The 18,694-nt window shown below is 49.8% G+C and overlaps 1 protein-coding gene across 2 annotated transcripts; it reads left to right on the top strand.

Moving 5' to 3' along the window:
- The first annotated feature begins 10,146 nt into the window (after positions 1-10,146).
- On the top strand, positions 10,147-17,291 carry LOC144105485 (uncharacterized). 2 transcript variants are annotated; one of them, XM_077638616.1, is made up of 2 exons: positions 10,147-10,486; positions 15,937-17,291. In XM_077638616.1, the coding sequence occupies exon 2, from the start codon at positions 15,937-15,939 to the stop codon at positions 16,864-16,866; it is 930 nt and encodes a 309-aa protein (XP_077494742.1). In that variant the 5' UTR covers positions 10,147-10,486; the 3' UTR covers positions 16,867-17,291. The 2 variants fall into 2 exon arrangements, with proteins under 2 accessions (XP_077494742.1, XP_077494734.1); XM_077638608.1 differs by having other exon boundaries at positions 15,932-17,291.
- Positions 17,292-18,694: the final 1,403 nt, after the last annotated feature.

Below are 18,694 nucleotides of genomic sequence, written 5' to 3'. Positions count from 1 at the left end.
TCGCTTACTGTCATGTGCAATCTGTTGCTACGTGTTAAGCCGCAAAATCAATATCTCGCTCGTCAGATATCGCAACCTAGTAATGTTGAGCGCGCCTTGGACGTCCCGAGCTCAAGTTACGACCACTATTCAGCGCTCCGGCTGGCGGCCTGCACATCGCCGTCACTTGTGGTCTTCAGTCTGGATGATGCCAGGCTTCTACTTACAAGAACAGAGAAACTTGGCAGCTGCATACATACAAGAGGCATATTTTTCAAGGTTTTTATTTGTTGTCATTTCTCCCCTTGTGCCTCGTTGCCATTGGCCATCTCATCCTTTGAGCAACGAGATAACGAGCAAGACTGCTTTCTGGCTGTCTATCCTGCTGTCAAAGGAAGTCGCTGCCAACAGTAAAAGGGAAAATTAAAGAATAGAAAGACAGGGATAGAAAAATATGGCCGCTTACATAATCTGCTATCGAATTCGTGCTACAAAGAGCGCGCAATTAAACACGCAGTCACGTGAACAATCGGAAAAATCGCTGAATTTGAAAGGAATTTTAAGCGAGACAAGCGCATGTATTTACAAGCGTGAAAAAAGGCAAAAAAATAAAGTGACGCAAAATTATGACGCAACCATGCTCATCAAAAAATTATCTATCACCAATACGACGCTAGTTTGATGTCAGCGGGAGCTGCGGGGGACTATCTTGGTATGGCTGAAGTGGAACACTGCGCTAGTGGTATTCTGTAGTGTGAAATCGCGTGTAGTCCGTAGGCAATATGTGGTGATGTGCCCTATTCGCTGTTGACTATAAGCTGTCGACCATTGCGAGAGGTTGGCGGAGGTGCCTAATCTAAGTAACAACTCCGCTCGAAGTAGTAATTGGGGAGATTGAACTCATGCTGTGTAGCCACACAGTTCTTCAATTGTTCCCCATGACGATGCATACTGGGATAGACTGCATAGTGAGAGAACTTGCGCCCGCCCTCTGGCAGAGAACTGGAAGTAGCGCGCTCTCCGATTGTCAGCGGAGTTGTTGTTTCGTCCCGCTGCCTTTTTTTATTTGATACTGTAAGTGCTGTCAGGGACTGTAAGAGGAAGGGCTGTGAACGATACAACCAGGTGTAGTGCACATACTGGTAAATAAAACAACTTGAACAATAACATATGGCAAAAATAGTTACAAAGCCGGTTAGAGAATTCGAGTTGAGTTACAAATAATAGGCTGCAAACATGGTGACAAGAATACCAAAAAAAGTAAATGGGCTGCAGTTAGTGCTGCAATTTTAGTCTAGGTACAAACAAAACGGTAAAAAAACAGGGCAGAATACGAGAGTGTGGAAAATGTGAATAACTACTGGTAAACAAACAGGTGATCTATGCAGGGCACTAAACGCATCTCATGATGAGCTGTTAGTAATATCTGTGTTTAGATTGTTCCATTCGGGTGTAGGTCGAGGAAAAAATGAGTATTTGAATATGTCAGCACCGAATGGAAACTCGTTTAATTTGTGTTTGAGGTTATGGCGGGTCGATTTAGTTTTTGTGGTCGTTATGTATTTTGTAGCGGGCACTTTTAGTTGGTTGTGCATTAGCTGATACATAATTTTAAGTCTTGCAAATTTTTCTCTGTTCTCTAGGGTTAAGAGTTTTGCACGTTTTAGTAATTGTGTTCGTGAGTCTGTAAGAGAGTGTTTATTATATACACAACATAGTGCCTTTATCTGCGCCCCTTCAAGTTTTTCGAGCTTGCTAGTAAAAGGAAACCAAACGTTGTTGGCGTACTCTTGGATTGGTTTGAGAATAGTTTTACTGGCTAGTAATTTTGTTTCAGAGGGTGCTAGTTAGAGGAGTCTGTTAATGAAGAAGACTTGTTATAGTGCTTAGATGGGATGATGTTAACGTGCGAATGCCATCGGAAATCAGAGGTAAGTGTCACACCAAGGTACTTATGCTCAAGGAGAGATGCAAGGTGAATATTATTAAACGGGTACTTAAAAGCTGATATGTGTTTTTTCCTAGTTATAGATAAAAGAACCGATTTATTTAAATTGATGTCCATCTGCCAGTCCTGGCACCACTGGGACACTGTTGTTAAGGAGTTATTTGAAACTATATGGTCATCAAAAGAGTTTCCTTTTAAAGGACACAGTCATCTGCGAAAAGTTTAATATTCTGTGAAACACAAGCTGGTAGGACATTTATAAATGTTAGGAACAATACTGGTGCTAGGACACTTCCTTGGGGTACTCCCGATGTAACTTTAGTTGTCGCTGATTTCTCATCGTTAATTTCAACAAATTGCGTGTATTATTAAGATAGCCTTTAATCCAGTTTAGAATAAGGCCAGTTCCTAAAATAAGTTGAATTTTTGCAATAAGTTTAGTATTTGTGGGGCTCCTCGGCCCAAAACGGCATCAATCGCCGAGCCGCTCTTTTTCTCCCGGAAAATAAATTGCTCTCATCCAGAGAAAGCCGGATGTCAGGATCATTGACTAGGACACGAGTACAGCCATGCGTAAAAAGCGCACTCTTCTGGGGACATACTGGTTCAAAATTTTTGACTCAGAAGCGGAGATTTTTCTTACATTCCTGCATGAAATTCATCAGTGATTGAATGGAATACTGCTAAAACTGTTAAACACTGACCTAAAGGTTCAGGTACAGTTAAGTGCAAAGAGTACTTTCAGGGTTTCAGTTGTTTTAAGGGGAGAAATTCTTACTCAACGGCAGACTAGAAGGAGAGGTGATATTTCAGGGACATCAGATATGCAACTGTCACCATAAGCAGGCCTTATTCCAAGAATAAACTAACGTAAACTAATGCACTGTGCAAGCAACGAGGCTTTTTCAGGCCAGGTAGAGGTGATGTCCTGGTGCGTAAGTTGGCTCTCTTGGCAATTTGCCCGAACTACAGCAGCAACCGGACTAAAATAAATTCTACTTGATGACTGCGGCATGTTTTCAAACTGATTTCTGCGTAATCGAATACAAACAATTATGTAAACTGTGAGGGCTGACTTCACAGGTACGCTGTTCAAACACGGCCGGCCGTCGCGCGATTGGCCGGCGTCAAGCGTGGAGCTTGCAGAGAAGCCCTGCCACACGGAATGCGAATTCGCTTGTTGAGCCGAGGGTTTTTCGGCCCAAGAAGCAGCTGTCCGCATTGACTGAACGTTGGACAGCTTCAAAGAACTGAAATCTTCATCAGTAAAGTTTACATTCCGTTTAGTCTGGCCTATTCTTTCTGACGGCTACGCGTGTTAGTAAATGTCAGTTCAGGACAAAACAGTGGCCACAACTCTCAATATCTGTGCAGTCTTAAAACCAATGGATATAATGGATATTCCCTTGATTAAACGAACTCCATTTCATATCAAGTGAAAGGAGCCAACAGTCTCTGCAACCGAGATAATTATAGCGGATTGTCTATATTATAAAGTTGATTAACACAGGAAGTAATTGAACAGAATATAAAGAGGTTTAACATAACGCGGTCTGGGGCCACTATCGCCATCCTTTTCCCTTTTCAAGCAGTGCGCACGCGCGAGCATCTGGTCCACTAACAACAACAATAAGAATAATAAAAATACTTTTAACGCCGGAATTAGGTCTGATTAAAACAACAGGCAAGCGAAAGCCTGAGTGGGCTGACTGGCAACACGTAGCAGGCAGCAGACGAAACATAAAATCCTCGCCGAAACAAGATAACGCAAGCAGGAAATATTCATGTTCTAAACACTGAACGCCTCCAAGCCTTCTTTAACTTATACCTTGTAGGTGTACAATATATTCTTAGTGGAATTTGGTTAAACAATGCCGGGATGTAGTAACTGCGAATTCCTTTTACAAATTTCTAGAACACAGTGGTTACCGTGCTTACACTGGCTTGGAAAATAGCGGCAAAAGCGAGTTCAGGACTTGAAGAGTCAAATATGCCTCGTTGGGCACTAAACCACGGTACCGAATTACATATGAAGGTAAACTGGCATTATCTGTTGTACTTAACATCTAGGCTCATCAGTGCGACCAGGCTAAAAGTGTTGAAGTGGCAAGTGCAGCCGCTGTGAAGTTATGGGGGCACAGATACGAGTTTCGCCTAACTTAAGCACAGCATTGGGCAATGACAGCTTCGTTTGCGCGCAGCGGACGCAAGCCTAGCGACGGCCTCCGAGACGGAGCACCGTGCCCTAGGGAAACCGCTGCTAGGCGTCTAGGTACACCTGCTCGCTCAACAGGCGCAGATCTGGCTAGGCGATGGAGTGGACACCGAAGCTACATAGGGCCTGCTCCCAATGGAGCGGGCTGATGGAATATTTCTGTCTCACTTGGATAGACACCGGAGCTACACAGGGCCTGCTCCCAATGGAGCGGGCTGATGGAATATTTCTGTCTCACTTGGATAGACTCCGTATCGCCATGGTGTTGATGGCAGCTAAAGTACAATAGCTCTTGGCCTTTAAAGTCACTGCAAAGAAAGTTTTCGGTATGGGACCCTACTCATGATAACTTAATGAACTTACTCATGATAACTCCAGATGGCGGAAAATAACTCTACGTTTTATCCTTGCTAAATACAAGCGCAAAGCGAGTATCTAGCTACTACGAAGCCTAATCTCTGCTTCCCATCGTTGACATCGCTTAGAAAAGTTTTTAGTATCGCTGTGCGCCACAAGCTGTATCATCATCCGGCTCCACGTGATAACCTTATCCCCAACGCAATTTATCTATTCCCCCGCACTCACCATAATCACTAAGTCGCAATTGTGTCATGCAACACGAAATGCTTCTCGCAGTCATTCCTGCCGCGAACCTCACATGACTGGAACCACCTTTCCGCAGAAATTGCTGGTATTAACAATTACGTTCCTCGTAGCACTAGCCAACATTGTATGTTCAGGTGCTATTTAAGGGTCGTGCAACCAATTGTATTTTTTTCTCTCCGTTTCTGTATATTTTCCACTCCCCTCTGTAATACCACTGGCTCTGAGGGGGGGGGGGGGGGGGTAATGTAAATAAACGAAAATACATAAATATAATTCATTGCTATCAAAAGCGACCGCCAACCAGGAGGCAGTTGTTAAGCTTCATACAAAGTTTGGAACGTGTCCTAGACTGTTGCTTCTCAGGCACAACTTGTAAAAATCCAGGCAGGTTTAGACCAACTAGAGCAGTAGAGAAAAAAGTCTCACTTTGAGGTCCGGGGCCTTCAGAATAAGCGTGCAGAGGACTTGTCATTTTCCTGTAAATTTTTGCAGCCAAACTTAATATTGGTGACTTCCAGATGAATGACGCCTCAGCAGTTCATTGCTTTCTGGGTCGCAACTATTCTAAAGAAGCAGTCTTGGTACAGATGCTCCATACGGCATCAAAAGAAAAACTGCTCACTGCGAGCTGCGGCCTCCGTGACCTGAAAGATGGTTGATTTTTAGGATCTATTTCAATAATAATCTTTAAGTTAATAATAATAATAAGTGTAAACCGGGATCTCCTTTGTCTAGCCCCCCCCCCCCCCCAAAAAAAAAAGAGAAAGAAAAGCTATTTGAAGTAGGCCCGGACTAAGAAGGGGAAAATTTTCGCCAGGAAAGCTGAAGGACCATTTCTTATCTTCAGCAGTTTACCTTTCATTTAACCTGGCGGCTTCTTTCTGAAGGCTACGCCTGTTTATAAATGTCACTTCAGGACAATACTGTGGCTATATGTCTCAATATCTGTGCAGTCTTAAGACGAGCGGATATTCTCTTGATTGGATGAACTCCATTCCATATCATGTGAATGGAGCCAATAGTCCCTGCAACCGAGAGAATTATAGTGGAATGTTTATATTTTAATGTTGATTAAAATGAAAGTAATTGAATAGTTAGAGTATTAAAGGGGTTTAACATAGCGCGGTACTGGGCTGCTACCACCATCCGCTTCCCCCTTCTAGCAGTGCGCGAATGCTGATTGGTCCCTACATGGCCAATCAGCGCGGAGTGCAAGCATCTGGCCAGTACCTGGCTTCATCTGGCGTCTTAATGGCCATCGCATGCCCAGTGGCTCCCCACAGACGTGGAGCGCAGTAGTGGACGCGGATCGTGCTACACTAAATCTCTCTATTGTTTTCAGAAAATCAGAGAAGGTAATCGCGTGCCATCAGCGCAGTCGGAACCCGCGACCTTCCGCACGTCTCATAAGGCACTCTACCAACTCGAAGAGGCTGTCCCTTTTCTCACTATCGCACGTATTCGTGCTGGTGTTGCCTAATCTACAAAGGAGGCGGCCTTGTGACTTGACGCACGAGCGCCCCCAACCCCAATACGGTGATGCCAAGTACACCATTTTCTTGCCGGTACGCCGTATTGTGGCGTTGCTTTATTTTCGCATATCGGATCAGTTTTGGGTATGAGGGCCAAGAAGTTGCTTCTGAGCGTACATGTCTCAGTTAAGTTTGAAACATAAAAATTTCGTGTCCACACTGCAGCTCTATGTGTAATAAAGACACTAAAGTTCCGTCTTCGGTGCACATGCAACGGCCCGTTCCACCGCATGTGCTACGTAGAACGGGTGCGTCGAACAGTCAGATAGCTCCTTGTGCTGCCCGTGACATCAGGGTACCCATCGAGACCCTCGTTAAGCTGTTGAGGACACACGGGTAGTGAGATGAGGGATTCGTTAAGATGCAGTGCATGAAAAAGCCGACAATCGTTGTAACTAACGAAAGCATACGGGAAATATGGAACAGTGCCTGCAGCAACCCAAACGAATTCAGTCGTAGACAAATACCAAACGGAATCGATGGCGTGCCGTCTTTCAGCATGCGTTTTGCTCACGGACAGACGAAACCCTTTATGTCACTGTGTAGATCAACAGGATTTTTTCTTTTTCATCTTGAATATTGGTTTTATATCTCTTCTCTTTCGTTTAGAATCCACAAGCAAATTCTGCGAGTTGACTTCAATAGCATTTGGCTAATGAGAATGAAGATAGAGAAGAGTGCTTATGACGCGTGCTCGCCGCTTGTGAAGCCCATGTAGCGCTTTCAGAAGTTAAGTATATAAAAGACACTAATAATAGCAATATGAGTAATAAAAATTCTTTTTTTGCCGGAATTAGGCCAGATTTAAAAAAAAAAACAGGCAAGCCAAAGCCCGAGTGGGCTGACTGGCAGCACATAGCAGGCAGCAGACGAAACATAAAATCCTCGCCGAAACAACATAACGCAAGAAGGAAATATTCACGTTATAAACAGTGAACGCCTCCCAGCCTTCTTGAACTTATATCTTGTAGGTGTACAATATATCCTTGGTGGAATTTGGTTAAACAGTGCCGGGACGTAGTAACTGCGAATTCCTTTTCCAAATTTCTAGAACACAGTGGTTACCGTGATTACACTGGCTTGGAAAATAGCGGCAAAAGCGAGTTCAGGACATAAAGAGCCAAATATGCCTCCGTGGGCACTAAACCGTGGTGCCGAATTACTTATGAAGTTAAACTGGCATAGTCTGTTGTCTTTAAAACCTGCGCTCATCAGTGCGATCAGAGTAAACCTTTGAGGCGTACAGTGCAACACGTAGGCTTGCGTGCAGCAGCTCTTAAGTTCTCGTGGCACCGATAAGAGTTTCGCTTAACCTAAGCGCAGCATTTTGCGAGCACTCAGCATCACCATAGAGATGATAGCAGCGAAAGTAGAAGAGCTCTTTTGTTTTAAAGTCAATGGCAAGAAACTTTTCTGCATGGGACCCTACTCATGACAACTTAATCAAAGATTTCGACATGGTGCAAAATAACACTACATTTTATCCTTGCCAACTTCATCCGCACAGCGAGTAAAACTACTATGAAGTTCAATCTCTGCCTCCTATCGCTGACATCGCATAGAAAAGTGTTTCGTATCGCCCTGTTTCACAAGTTGTATTGTCATCCCACTGCACGTTATCTCCTCATCCCCCAGGCATGTCATGCATCCCGCCGCACAGATCTTAATCACAAATTCGGAACTGGGTCGTGCAACACGTAATGCTTCTCATATTCATTCGATCTTGACGCGAACCTCACATGACTGGAACCGCTTTCCCGCAGAAGCTGCTGATGTTAAACAATATATGCAGTTCTGTGTAGCACTAGCTAACATCGTACATTCAGATGCTATTTTGTATTCATGTAACAAAGTGTATTTTTTCTCTCCGTTGTTGTACATTTGCCACTCCACCTCTGTAATGCCACTGGCCCTGAGGGGTAATGAAAATAAATAAAAACAAACACATTTCCGTGCTCTCAAAAGTGACCGCCAACCATGCTTCAGTAGTTGAGCTTCATACACAGCTTGCAACATTGCCCTGGAATGTTGCTTCTCAGGCACAACTTGTAAAAATCCAGGCTGGTTTATACCAACTAGAGCAGTAGAGCAAAAAGTCTCACTTTGAGGTTCGTTGCCTTCAGAATAATCGTGGTGAAGACTTGCCATCTTTTCTGTGAAATTTTACAGTAAATATCAATATTTGTGGCTTACAGATAAGTGGAGCCTCTGCAGTCCATCGTCTTCTGGGTCGCGACTATCATAAAGAAGCAGTCTTGGTACAGATGCTCCATCCGGCATCAAAGGAAAAACTGCTCAGTGCGGCCTCCGTGACCTGAAAGAAGATGGGTTCTTCTGTAGTTTTAATAATAATAATAATAATAATAATAATAATAATAATAATAATAATAATAATAATAATAATAATAATAATAATAATAATAATAATAATAATAATAATAATAATAATAATAATAATAATAATAATAATAATAATAATAATAATAATAATAATAATAATAATAATAATAATAATAATAATAATAATAATAATAATAATCTATCAATCTATCTATAAATCTATCAATCTATCAATCTATCAATCTTTATTTTTCGGTGTCCAGGAACAACCCAAAGGTCTTGGTGCTGGTACACCATTCACAAGCACAAAATGTAAATTTATTTCACTACAAAGGAAGACACTCAGGGGAGGTAATGCAGCAGTCAAGGCGATAGAAAAAAAAAAGACATATAAACTAGGCGTGACAGCAAGCATGAAGCAAAAAAGCGAAAAAAGCGGTAAATGAAAACAGCTAGAACAGGCAACAGACATATAAATAACTAATGAAACAATAAACAAAGAGAATGAACGACCGATAACAGCCAAGTACAGCATATAGCAAAATACAAACAAGAATAAAGCCAATACTAATATGAACGAATATGAAACCTCTGAAATACAAGCTAGAAATACAATCATCCACAATAAAAAACGTAATTAGTGAACGCGTTATAGACAATCAGGCGTGAGTATACAGTATTAAAGAAATAATATTAATAAAAACAAGTACACGTGATGAACAATTAAGGAGAGAAAAAACAATATAATACCGGTGCAAACGCACAAGTGTAGTAAAGACAAAATGCATGAAAGGGGAAGTTATGTATGAGAAAAAGAGTGCTCAAAGTGGAACGTCACGGACATCCAATATAAAGGAAGGGAGAGAATTTTCGAATATATCTAGGTGAGGACAAAGAGAATTAAACAACTTTTGCATTCTGTCCAGAGGAGAGAGGGAGTGCAGGAGCGCAGAAACTTGGAATGGTCTGAATTACCTTATGCTCTTTCGCGGTACACGCAAAAGGATACGCGCTAGGAGCTGAGGGCATAGAATGTGACCATGAAGAAGTTTATACAAGAAAATTATATCTGCCCTCACGCGACGGCAGCTAAGAGAAGGAAGCTGCAGTGAGTTACTCCGTCTGGGACGAGCGCTGGAAGTTTTGCAAGAAAACCGATGTTGAAATATGCGTAAAAACTTTAGCTGAACTCTGTCGATTTTTTCACAGTTCGACTGGCAAGTGCCGTTCCAAACAACAGACGCATATTCCAAAAGCGGCAAGCATATGGAGAGGTAGAGCTTTAAGAAAGGAAGTGGGGATCGAAACTCTCGAAAGCCTGCAGATGAAGCCGAGTGTACGCATAGCCCGTAGAGCAATGCGTTTTGTATGAGAGGAGAAGCTGAGGCTACGGTCGAAAAGTACGCCGAGGTCATTAATTTCATCAACCCTGGGCAGCGGCCTACCATTCACAGAATAAGAGTAGAGAAGACTGTGCGTTTTACGCGTTAATGAGACAACCTTGGTTTTAGATTGTGGGATACACGGGTATCCCCTCCTCGTCCCCCGCGCCAGCGGCGACCGTGACCTATACGGGCGCGCTGGCCACCAGGAATGTGGAGAGAAGGCACCCCCGCGACTCTGCTCATTTCCGCCCCAGCACTGACGTGACGTCACGGCAGCGCGTCGCCTTCTGCGGAGAGGGTAGCACGCCTAAGCTTGACGGTAACGATTTGCTGCGAGGGAGGCAATGACCGAGGGGATAAAAGGCGTGATCGCGCGGCGGGAAGGTCTCTCTCGCCGCCGGACCTGACCTAACTACCCCACGGACCCCTTCCGCTGCCCGCCGGCCCCCGAACACCAACGCCGGTCGACGTCAACGACTTGGTGAGCTCCTGAACATCTATTTTACGGATAGAACATTCTTCCGCAGTGTGCTTTACCTCGCGTTAGGATAATAAACTATTTCCTAGCGTGCCCTGCCGTTGCCTATTTCGTCCGGACCTGCCGTGGCTGCGACTCTGCGCCACGGGTTGGGGAAACGTGTTGCGTGCTTAAATAACGCCTGCGTGTAGCTTGCACAGAAGCTCGCCTTCCCGGCCGGCTGGACGCAGAGTGACCCCATATCTTGGCGCCCGAACGTGGGGCGAACTAGGCAATCGAGCAGTGACCTTTGTTGGAGCGAACGACTACCGTCGCCCTAACAAAGGATGGCAGCCGACAGGAGTGACTTGCAGTCTTTGTTTATGCTGTCAGAGCCAGCGGCACATAACCAGGGCTCCCTACTTGACGCGCCGTTGGAAGGGTTTGAATTTGTGAATCTTGGGCGTTCCACGCGGAATAGCCGAGTAACATCCCCTGACGCGTCGGTAGGACTTAGGCCTGGCATGGGGGGCTCCACATCGGGCGCCTCGCCGCTCCGCGGCGCGAACAATGAGGCGGCTAGGCCACATCATTCGACGCCATCAGCGGCTGCGCCCAACTCCGGGGGTGTTAGTCCGCAATCATCCGAGGTGCTCTTGCAGAACGCAATGCAGGTTATGCAGAGTCTAGCGGGTATTTTGCAAAACAATTTGCAAGCCCCGGCCCAGTCACCACGTGTTAGGATAGACTTGCCTACCTACACGGGGTACCACGACATTGCGGGAGCAAATGAGTACCTCGACCGTCTGCTGCATTATCAGCAAGTGACAGGAATCGCAGACGCCGAAATGCTCGCGCGTGTTGTGCCTGTTTCTTTGACGGAGCAAGCGGCCCGCTGGTACCGACTAGCCGGCAACCGAGCGAGGACAATGGAGGAGTTTTGCGCAAGCTTCCGCGACGAATTCCTTCCCGCAAACTATGAGTGGCGTTTGAGGAGAGAGCTGGAGCTCCGAACCCAGCACCCCGACGAGTCTCTGTTAGAGTACGTCCGAGCGATGGACGAACTTTATCGCCTCGCTGACCCTCGCGCCACGAACACGGAGAAAGTTGAGCGTGTCACGAGACAAGCGCACCCGACTTTCACGGCTTACCTGAGAGGAGTCAGGTTCAGAGATTTGGATGAGCTGGCAGCTGAGGCGAAGCGCATTCAGGGAGACATCCTCTCTGCGCGAGCGTATCGGCCGCCCCCACCCGCATCGCTGTCACTTGAGCCGCGCTGCGCGTGGAATGGCAGCTCAGCGCGCAGTCCATCTAGAACTGAAGCGTCAGCACAGTTTGCTGACGAGCGTGTCCCAAGGGGTTGGGAGTTGACCGACCGCGCTTTGGACCCATTCAGCTACGCGTTGCGAACAGCACACGCTGCCGCAGAGCGGAATGAACCGAGGCGAGATCGCGAGGCCGACACGCGGCCCCCACCATCCGCGCCGCGTGTTCGAGATGACCGACCGGTACGGGGCGACCAGCGCCTAGCCCGTCGGGGCCCGGGCAACCGTTGCTACCGGTGCGACCAGCCGGGACACTTCGCCCGCGAGTGTGGCCGCCCTCCCGCCCGTGACCAAACACGGTCGGGAAACGGCCAAAGCCGCCGGTGATCGACCTTCGATTCCGCGCGGCGTGCACAGAAAACCCCGGTTTGCTAGCGCCTTTGGCATGTCGCGTAGGAAATTCTGTTGACCTGTCAGCGCCGTTCATTGAGCTAACAATAGCTCGAAAGAAATTCACCGCGTTACTAGATACAGGAGCAAGCGCTTCTTTGTTCGGTGACGAGGTGTTAAACCATCTCCGCGAGAACAAAATCCGGCTGAGAGAGTGCGATACCACTTTTCGCCTCGCGAGCGGCACAGCGCAATCAAGCGGTGCAGCTAGGATAGTGGTTCGCTGGGAAAGACGCGTGCGGCGACAACGCCTCGTTCATCTTCCCTGTTTATCCGTTCCTGTAATTCTTGGACGAGACTTCCTAGCCAAGACAGGTATTGTGATAGACATCAGCAGCGGAGGCTACAGGGAGCGCACATCAGGCGCCTTGAAGCCTTTCGCGAAAGCGCCCGCGGTGTCGCAGACCATTCAGACTCCGAACGCGGCGCGAGCGGGGGGAGACCGTGACAAATCCACCGCGCCAGCCCGAGATCCAGGAGGCGAGCGGACCATCGCCGCTGAGGGAGAGGGCAGAGAGAAGGTTGCCGCGGTAGAAAGTTGCTCTGCCGCGCAGGGAAGGTCAGCGCACCCCTTGTTGTCGGAAGTGAACAGCGTGACGGAGAGGGAGAAGGCACGTTTGTCATCGCTCCTCTACGAGTACAACGCGACATTCACTGACCGCCCGGGCCTCACTACCCTAGTCAGGCACCGAATAGACACGGGTGACGCACTGCCTTGGAAGTGCAATCCTAGACCAATTAGCTTGGCCAAGAGAAAAGCACTGGACAGCGCCTTAGACGAACTTATCGACACTGGCGTTGTTGAGAGGTCTAACAGCCCTTGGGGCTTCCCGGTAGTCTTGGTTCCAAAGAAAGACGATACATATCGACTTTGCGTGGACTACCGCAAGCTGAATGAGGTTACGAGGAAAGACGCCTACCCTCTACCCACCATTTCTTCCCTAGTGTCCAACCTAGGTGGGGCGAAGTACTTCACAACGCTCGATGCTAGCCGCGGATACTTTCAGGTTGAAATGAATGAGCGGGACAAGGAGAAAACTGCTTTCACTTGTCACAGAGGCCTTTTCCAGTTCAAGAGAATGTCTTTTGGTTTGGTAGGAGCACCCGCTACTTATCAGCGCCTAATGGACCGTGTTCTGGGAGATGCGAAGTGGCAACATGCGCTCGCGTACCTAGACGACATCGTGGTGTACTCGAAAACGTTCGAGGAACACCTGTGCCACTTGAGGGACGTCCTAGAGAGGCTGAGGTCCGCGGGAGTCTGAACCCGAAGAAGGCACAGATCGCCGCGACCCGAATAACACTGTTGGGGTTCACGATCGACAGAGGCCGCATTCTGCCGTGCGACGATAAGCTTGAGGCTTTGCTTAAGTTTCCGTCGCCCACAGATATAGCCGGACTCAGGCGCTTCCTGGGAATGGCGAACTTTTATCGCCAGTTCATCCCAGAGTGCGCAGCGCTGCAGGCGCCTTTGACAAAGCTTTTGAAGAAAGGCGAGCGCTGGAGTTGGGGTCACGAGCAAGAGGATGCACTGCGCAACCTCACCAAAGTGCTCGCTGACACGGCTGAGTTGCAGCTACCCGACCTAAACAGGGAGTTTGTGATTCAAACCGACGCAAGCGACCTGGGCTTAGGAGCAGTGTTGCTTCAGGAGCATGAAGGCGTTCTCCGTCCGGTAGCTTTCGCGAGCCGTTCGTTGACGCCGGCAGAGAGAAACTACTCGGTGACAGAGAAGGAATGTCTCGCGATAGTTTTCGCTCTGCGTAAGTTCGACTACTACGTCGATGGGGTGACATTTGTGATCGAGACGGATCACATGGCGCTCACCTGGCTGAGACGACTCAGCGAGCCGAGCGGCCGCCTAGCGCGTTGGTCCCTGTTGCTGCAGCGTTACGACTTCACCGTGCGCTACCGCAAAGGGAAAAACAACGCTGTGGCTGACGCACTCTCGCGAGCGCCTGTCCAGTGCGAGGAAGGTCACGCGACCGACCGCCCGACAGCCGGGGAGAGCGAGGGACTGACCCGAGCCGTAGCCCATGTAAGGAACGCGGACCAACCGTTGATCCAGGGCGAGAGCGTGAACCACGTGGACTACGCGAGTTCCGTGGGGATCGTGTTCAGCAGAAAGGAGCTGCTCGAAGCTCAGCAGAAGGATCCGTTTTGTCGAAAGGTGTTCGACGGGCTCCGGGAGCCGGGCGGCAGGGCCGCCGCGCACAAGGAGACAGCTGGTTTTGCTGTCGGTGCGGAGCGCTGGGAAACAGCTGGTAGTGCTGTGAGCGCGATGGATTCGTATCTGCTGGATTCCGACGGCGTCCTGCTGAGGTATATCCCCTCCGAGAACGACACAAACGAGGCGTTCAAGGTGGTGATACCGCGAGTATTGAGAGCAGCACTGTTACGCTACTTTCACGACTCGTGCATCGCTGGGCATGCAAGCGGCCCCAAGACTTACACTAAGTTGTGTCGCTTTGCTACCTGGCTTGGCATGAAAAGGGACGTAATACGCTACGCCCGCTCGTGCCACGTGTGCCAAAGTGTGAAGCCCCGAGGCGGACGACCACCCGGCCTCATGCACCCGATTAACAGCCAGACTCCCTGGCAAATCGCGGCGTGCGACATCATGGGACCGTATCCTATGACACCGAGTAGGAACAAGTTCTTGCTGGTGGTCACGGATCACTTCAGCAAGTGGGTTGAACTTTTCCCCCTTAGAAAGCTGACGGCACGAGTGATCATGGAGAAGCTGATGGACGTATTCACCAGGTTCGGTTTCCCAGAGCAGCTGATAACGGACAACGCGTCCTACTTCACTGCGAAGGTGTTCGTTGATTCGTGCGCTGCACTCGGCATTAAGCACAAGAAAACGACCACCTATCATGCTCAGTCGAACCCCACGGAACGAGTCAATCGCAACGTTAAGCACTTGCTTGTCGCGTACTCTGAGAGGCACAAAGATTGGGACTCCTATCTGCCGGAGATCGCGTTTGCTTTGCGTTCGACCGTTAACCGCTCGACTGGGTATGCGCCGTGTTCTCTCAATCTGGGTAGAGAGCTGCTAAATCCGATGGACCGGATTCTATCGGACAGCAGGAAGACGCCAGTCGCTTCGTCAGCACGAGCTGAGTACGCGACGCAGCTGCGCGCTAAGATGACGGAGGCCTTACGCAAGGCTCGCCGCAACCTGAGCACCGCTAGGGCGCAGCAGAAAGCACAGTACGACCGCTCGCACCGGGATGTTCACTACGAAGTGGGCGATCTGGTGCTTCGACGCCAGCACGTTCTCAGCGACGCTAGCAAACAGTTTGCGGCCTCGTTGGCGCCGAAATGGATCGGGCCGTTCCGCGTGCGAGAGAAACTTTCCTCGCTCGTTTACAGGCTCGAGGACTTGCGGTCGAAACCGACAGGCGGACCGGTGCACGTATGCGACCTGAAACGTTACGTGCAGCGAGATGAGTGGGTAGAGGACACAGCCCGACCCGCGCCGCAGTCGGACAACGAGATCTGCGATCAGCCGGCGAACCCCGCGTCCCACTATAACTTGCGCCCTAGGCAGAAACAGAATCTGCCTGCGCAGCCTACAGCGAGGGCGCGAGCCGGCAGGCAGTCTCGTTAGATGCATGAACGTACGGGCCGCTCATGCCGATCAGTTGCACGCAAGACTGACTTGCGCTAACCCTCATGACTCTCGTGAGGGTCGAACAGCCACGCAGCACGCGCTGCGGGAGCTGGCTACATCTGTGTTGACCTTTTCCAGCGCAGATGGAAAAGAAGCAGGCACAACCCAAGCGCCGGCGGTCACCCCCGACGTCCGGAAGCCCAAAGCACCCCTCGCCGCATCGCTGTCACCCGGCGGCCACCCCACCGGGCCCCGGGCGTGCTGGCCCGAGGCACTTGGGCCCCCTCTTCGGGCAGTCGCCGCGCCGCCGCCAGGCTTCCCCCGCCACCTTGGGTCACTCGCCGGCTCGCTCGCCACTCGGCCAGCGCCTGCTGTCCACCCCGCCAGCCCGAGGCCCGGAGCCGCCAGCAGCGCAGGCCCCGCGCCAGCCGCCCAGGGACGTGGCCACGTGGACGTACCAGGCCGGAACGGACGCGCCGGTCGGCTACGTCTCGTGGCGGCCGTGGAAGCGGCAGGAGAGGGCGAAGAGGCTCACGCCCCCGGCCAGGCTGTTTAACGTCTTCCGGGGGCGCACCGTCGCCGACGCGGACCAGCGGGCCGAGGGCGTGTCCCTACCCCTGTCCCCAGGAACCCTGCTGTGCCCGTGTGGGGCCGTGATGCTACACGAGGAAGCCCACAAGGCGGGGGACCTGCACGACCAGAGGACGCGCGGGGCCACGACCCGAGACGAGCGACATCCTGCGGCGGCCACTCCCAGCGCCGCGGCCCGTCAGATGCTGGCGCGAGCGGGCCGCGAGGCCGAGTTCGCTGAGTGGCTCCTGCAGGTAGCCGCCCGCCACGCTGGCGGCCCGCCGGAGCCGAGCCTTGGCTCGCAGCCCTCGGCCGCGGTGGCCCCTCCGTCTTCGGCAGCGGCGCCTCCTGCCCCGAGTGACGAGGCCCGGGACCCGGACCCCAAGCGGCCGGCCCCTGCGCTGGCGGCTGCGGAACTGCCGGCGCCCGACACGGAAGCAGGGGCCACGCCAGCGGGGGGCCTAGAGATGGACCTGGACCTGTGGTCCACCGAAATTGAGTAAAGCTTTTTGTGCCTGTTTCTGTGTTCGGGAGGCTTCTTAAGGAGGGGAGGATGTGGGATACACGGGTATCCCCTCCTCGTCCCCCGCGCCAGCGGCGACCGTGACCTATACGGGCGCGCTGGCCACCAGGAATGTGGAGAGAAGGCACCCCCGCGACTCTGCTCATTTCCGCCCCAGCACTGACGTGACGTCACGGCAGCGCGTCGCCTTCTGCGGAGAGGGTAGCACGCCTAAGCTTGACGGTAACGATTTGCTGCGAGGGAGGCAATGACCGAGGGGATAAAAGGCGTGATCGCGCGGCGGGAAGGTCTCTCTCGCCGCCGGACCTGACCTAACTACCCCACGGACCCCTTCCGCTGCCCGCCGGCCCCCGAACACCAACGCCGGTCGACGTCAACGACTTGGTGAGCTCCTGAACATCTATTTTACGGATAGAACATTCTTCCGCAGTGTGCTTTACCTCGCGTTAGGATAATAAACTATTTCCTAGCGTGCCCTGCCGTTGCCTATTTCGTCCGGACCTGCCGTGGCTGCGACTCTGCGCCACGGGTTGGGGAAACGTGTTGCGTGCTTAAATAACGCCTGCGTGTAGCTTGCACAGAAGCTCGCCTTCCCGGCCGGCTGGACGCAGAGTGACCCCATAAGATGAATTGAGAGTGAGCCCATTCTTCAAGCACCAATCAGAGAAGGCGGATATGTCAGATTGCAATGACAAGCAATCGTGAAGAGTATGTATTGCCTTGAACATTTTTATATCGTCCGCATAAAGGAGAAATGAGGAGTTTTTGACCACGGAGGAAACGTCATTGATAAAAACAGAGAACAGAAGCGGGCCTAATACCGAGCCCTGAGGAACTCCGCTGGTTGGAGTGTAAACAAATGAGGTCTGTCCATTTACACTGACAAAGCAGGACCGATCAAGAAGATAGTTGCGTAGGAGGGCTACAATTGAAACGTCGATCTCAAACAGCAGAAGCTTTTGAAGAAGTAATGAGTGAGTAACAACGTCGAAAGTTTTGCTCAAATCACAGTACACAGCGTCTACCTGACTCCTCTGAAGGACTTCAGCTGATGTATACGTCATAAAAGTCACAAGGTTAGTTGTAGTAGAACGACCTTTTATGAAACCATGCTGATTATGAATGATTACATTTTTGAGGTGGAAGGAAAGTACTTTGTGCAAAGCTAATTCAAAAAGCTTAGAGGTTGCACAAAGAAGAGAAATGGGGCGGTAGTACGAAACATCAGATTTGTTTCCTGATTTGAAGACAGGGAAAACACGCGCCATTTTCCACGCGCGGGGAAAGGCAGAATTTTTCAAACAGTTATTAAATATCGTGGTTAAAACAGGGACGAAGGTACTATTGAAGGCTTTTATTATGGCGGCTGGAATGCCATCAGGTCCAGGGGACAAAGATGGTTTCAAACACTTAAGACTCACTTACTAACTTCTCGTCGAGAAGAACGGAATTATGTGCGCCAGCTGGAAGGCATACGGAATCGCAACGTGGAGATTTGTACACGGAGGAAAAGTGTTGAGCAAAGCCGTCAGCGACATTCCGAATTTCATTCCCATGAGAGTCAACTAAGTGAATATGACTATCAGATTTATTCGAACGCTTGCGAACGTATCGCCAGAATTCAGTAGGACGATTAGAGGCACTATTCTCTAAATAATCAAGATAGGACTCATGATCCCGCTTGTAGAGGCTTGTACAAAAGAATTCAAAGTACAAGAAACGGGCCTGTCAAAGCCACCAATGGCTTGAAGAACTTGGCCCGGCAAAATCAGTGGACGAGTGTGCAATGTTCACTCGACGCATAACAG

Source organism: Amblyomma americanum, chromosome 1, assembly GCF_052857255.1.
Source record: "Amblyomma americanum isolate KBUSLIRL-KWMA chromosome 1, ASM5285725v1, whole genome shotgun sequence".
NCBI lineage: Eukaryota > Metazoa > Arthropoda > Arachnida > Ixodida > Ixodidae > Amblyomma > Amblyomma americanum.
Note: the sequence above shows the minus strand (reverse complement) of the source record. Positions and strands in the feature narration are given on the sequence as shown.

Excerpts from the sequence above, each read along its gene's own strand:
- LOC144105485 (XM_077638616.1), top strand. The coding sequence starts at position 15,937 with ATGGAAAAGAAGCAGGCACAACCCAAGCGCCGGCGGTCACCCCCGACG.